The 3,624-nt window shown below is 47.9% G+C and overlaps 1 protein-coding gene across 1 annotated transcript; it reads left to right on the top strand.

Moving 5' to 3' along the window:
* Positions 1 to 405: 405 nt before the first annotated feature.
* Positions 406 to 1,082, top strand: LOC123037479. The gene is made up of 2 exons (XM_044458379.1): positions 406 to 902; positions 967 to 1,082. The coding sequence occupies exons 1-2, from the start codon at positions 722 to 724 to the stop codon at positions 987 to 989; spliced, it is 204 nt and encodes a 67-aa protein (XP_044314314.1). The 5' UTR covers positions 406 to 721; the 3' UTR covers positions 990 to 1,082.
* Positions 1,083 to 3,624: the final 2,542 nt, after the last annotated feature.

The raw sequence follows: 3,624 nt of genomic DNA, 5'->3' as shown, positions 1-3,624 counted from the left end.
ATAGATAGGGGAAATCCGGAGAACAGGATCCCCAGAAACAAATGGAAGGCGGTTGAGTCCAAGCTGTCACTCATTTGCCTGCGTATGGTACGCGAGAAGCCCGGTTCAGCGCCTTGCTGTATGGACGCGGGCTGGTACCAGGGCAGTGTAAAAGTGGTGGCCTGCGATAATCAGCGATCAGCTGACCTATATAAACAGGCGGTAGCTCAGCTCGGAGCAGTCTACGAAGGGGCGAACATAGTCGCACTAGATTGGTGTGACGTCCCCAGTAGACCGCGAGCCTGAATTTGGCTCCCAGCAGCAATCGCATCACCGGAGGACATCCTCTTTATGTTGCAAGAATGCAACCCACATCTCCCCACAAAAGACTGGAAAGTCGTTAAGGTGGAGGAGCACGAAGGTGACGTAAACCAAGCGATTGTGGTACTGAATAAGGAGTCTATCGCTCCCATAGAGGCTGCTCGGGGAACGCTTAACTATGGGTTCAGTGCCATACACATTAAAATATATAAAGGGGACTCTAATTCCTCGGGAAGTCCTGCCGGCAACCCAGCCGAGCAGGTGCTTGCGGAGGAAGTGGAGGCCCCTGGTGTGCCGGAGGACGGCTATTCAACCGACTCGTCGCTAAGCAGAGAGATGCGAGCGATGGGACCGGCAATCGACGAAGTGGACCTGAGCGATTCGGAGGCCGACGTTACTGTGGTGGAGGTTGCAGCTGGGGATGTCGCTAAGACTCCTGCAGATCAACCTACATCACAGTAAAGCAGCGTCCGCTGCTCTTTTGCTTCGCCTGGCCAAAGGCGAAGCCGACGTGGTCTTAGTTCAGGAACCCTGGGTAGCAGGAGGCAGGGTTGCTGGACTGGGAACAAAAGACTACAAGCTTATGCTTGACCCCAAACAAGGTAAAATTCGAACCTGCATTTTAGCCAAACGGCATCTTAGTACATTTCTGCTTCACAAATACAGCAACGGAGACAACACAGCAATAAGCCTGGAGCTGCAAAGCGGCTCTTTTAGGATGCTATCGGCCTACATGGCTTCCGAAAAGGTAGACCCCCAGACGCGCTAGTCAGAGGACTGGTACAGGAATGTGAAGAGCTTAAGAAAGGTTTGGTGATAGGATGCGACGCAAATGCCCACCATACTCAGTGGGGCTGCCCTATCAACAACGACAGAGGTGAGTCTTTATTCGATTTCATTCTTAAATCGAACTTATTTCTTTGCAATAGGGGCAATACCCCTACTTTTATAACAAAAACGTGCCAAACGATCATAGATCTAACCCTGGCATCAGATTCACTCATAAGCACAGTCACAAACTGGGCTGTCTCCAACGAGCACTCATTTTCAGATCATAGGTTTATAGAGACAACTTTGCCCCTAGTATCACCTGCGCCGGTCAGCTTTGCCAACCCCAGGCGGGCAAACTGGAATAAATACAAAGAAATTCTATCGAACTTCCTCCCCAGGAAGCCACCAGAAAGCACTCCCTGCACTCAGGAGCTAGATAATATAGTAAACAAATTCACAGAAGCATGCAACGCGGCATCCTGCACCGTAGAAACCAGGAAACCCGGCCCAGCAATTATCAATCCCAGAGCCAAAGCAGAAACCGAACTGCAAATGAGGACATAAACTGGCAAAGCTACAAAAAGGAACTAGCCACATACAAAAAGACCATTAGAAAAGAGAAGAGAACTGCGTGGCAGAACTTCTGCTCGGACATTGAAAAGACAACTGATGCCGCAAGGCTCAGAAAAATAATTTCTAAGACAGCCGTATCCATAGGCTATCTCCAAAAGGCTGACGGATCATGGTCGGACTCTAGTGAAGAATCCCTAAACCTACTCCTAGACGCTCACTTCCCAGGGAGCCTACAAACAGGACATCCCCCAGGAAGACACACTGGAGAAGGAATAAACTTAAATCTCCTACTATCAGACCGTAATATAAACTGGTCCATTCATAGTTTTAAGCCATACAAATCGCCGGGACCGGATAATATAACACCGGCACATATTCAACAAGCAGGAGAACTAGCTATAAACTGGCTGAGAAAAATATTCCAGACCATTCTTGCAGTAGGAGAACTACCTACAGCATGGCGGGAAACGAAAGTCGTTTTCATCCCTAAGGCAGGGAAAGCCACCCATACTACAGCGAAGGATTTCAGACCGATAAGTCTGACATCATTCCTGCTAAAAATCCTAGAAAGACTGTTAGGTCTACATATTAGAGACATCATTGACCCGACGCAGATATCAGAGGCGCAACACGCATACACCAAAGGTAAGTCGACCGAATCGGCGCTACACTTGGTAGTAAGCAACATCGAGAAATCACTCAGTATACAAGAATACACCTTGATCGCCTTCCTTGACATAGAAGGAGCGTTCAACAACGTGCTCCCCACGGCAATAACAGAATCCCTCACTGAACTAGGGGTTGAGCCACCGCTGGTGGGGCTGATCCACAAATTGCTGATAAGCAGATTGGTCACGGCCACACTAGGGACCTCGACCCAGACTAGATTAGTGAACAGAGGCATTCCGCAAGGAGGTGTACTATCACCCCTTTTATGGAATATCGCGGTAAATAAACTACTGCGGATTCTTGAAGGAGGAGGCTGTAAAATAGTGGCATACGCAGACGATGTCGCTATCATCTTTAATGGTAGGTATCCACAAACGTTATGCGATCTTATGACCGCAAAACTAAAAACACTATCGGAATGGACTACAAAGAACGGACTTGGGGTAAATCCCTCAAAAACGGAACTAGTCCTTTTTACAAATAGATACAAAATCCCAAAACTTAACCCACCCACTTTAAACAACTGTAATCTCTCTTTTAGCGAGCACGCAAGATACTTGGGGTTAGTATTAGATAAGCGTCTTAAATGGGGCCTAAACAACCAAGAGAGAACCAAGAAAGCGACCATTGCACTTTACTCTTGTAAAAAAGCAATTGGGCTAAGATGGGGTATGTCCCCTAAAATCGTCAATTGGATATACATAGCGGTAGTCAAGCCAATCCTACTATATGGAGTGGCTCTGTGGTGGACCGCTTTACACAAACAATGTATCTTAACTCCACTTAACAAAGTACAGCGCATGGCGGCCTTGTGTATGAGTGGAGCCCTTCGAACTACCCCAAACGAAGCGCTGAATGCGATCTTGAACCTCCAGAGCCTGGACTTAGCAGGAATGGAAAGGGCGAAATCGGCAGCCATTCGACTAAGGGATACAGGGCAATGGAAAGCCCAACTGTATGGTCACGCTAAGATTCTTCAGCATGACAAATTGATCCCGCCAAAAACGGATCTATGTAAAACCCGTGAATACAATCACACGCACTTCGAAGCTCTGATCCCAGGCAGGGAAGTTTGGGATCGTGGCCGACCGGGCTCAATAGACGCAATCTGTCTATATACAGACGGCTCCAAACTAGACGGACACGTAGGTGGAGGCATATACTCCGAGCAATTAGAGATCAGGCGGTCTTTCAGACTTCCTGACCACTGCAGTGTCTTCCAAGCGGAAGTGTACGCTATAATGGAAGCACTTGTCTGTTTAAGGGACTTAAACACCCAGAACAGACACATAAACATATATAGTGATAGCC

The sequence above is a fragment of the Drosophila rhopaloa genome, unplaced genomic scaffold (assembly GCF_018152115.1).
Source record: "Drosophila rhopaloa isolate 14029-0021.01 unplaced genomic scaffold, ASM1815211v1 contig_165, whole genome shotgun sequence".
Taxonomy (NCBI): domain Eukaryota; kingdom Metazoa; phylum Arthropoda; class Insecta; order Diptera; family Drosophilidae; genus Drosophila; species Drosophila rhopaloa.
This window is presented reverse-complemented; position numbering and strand designations above follow the sequence as displayed.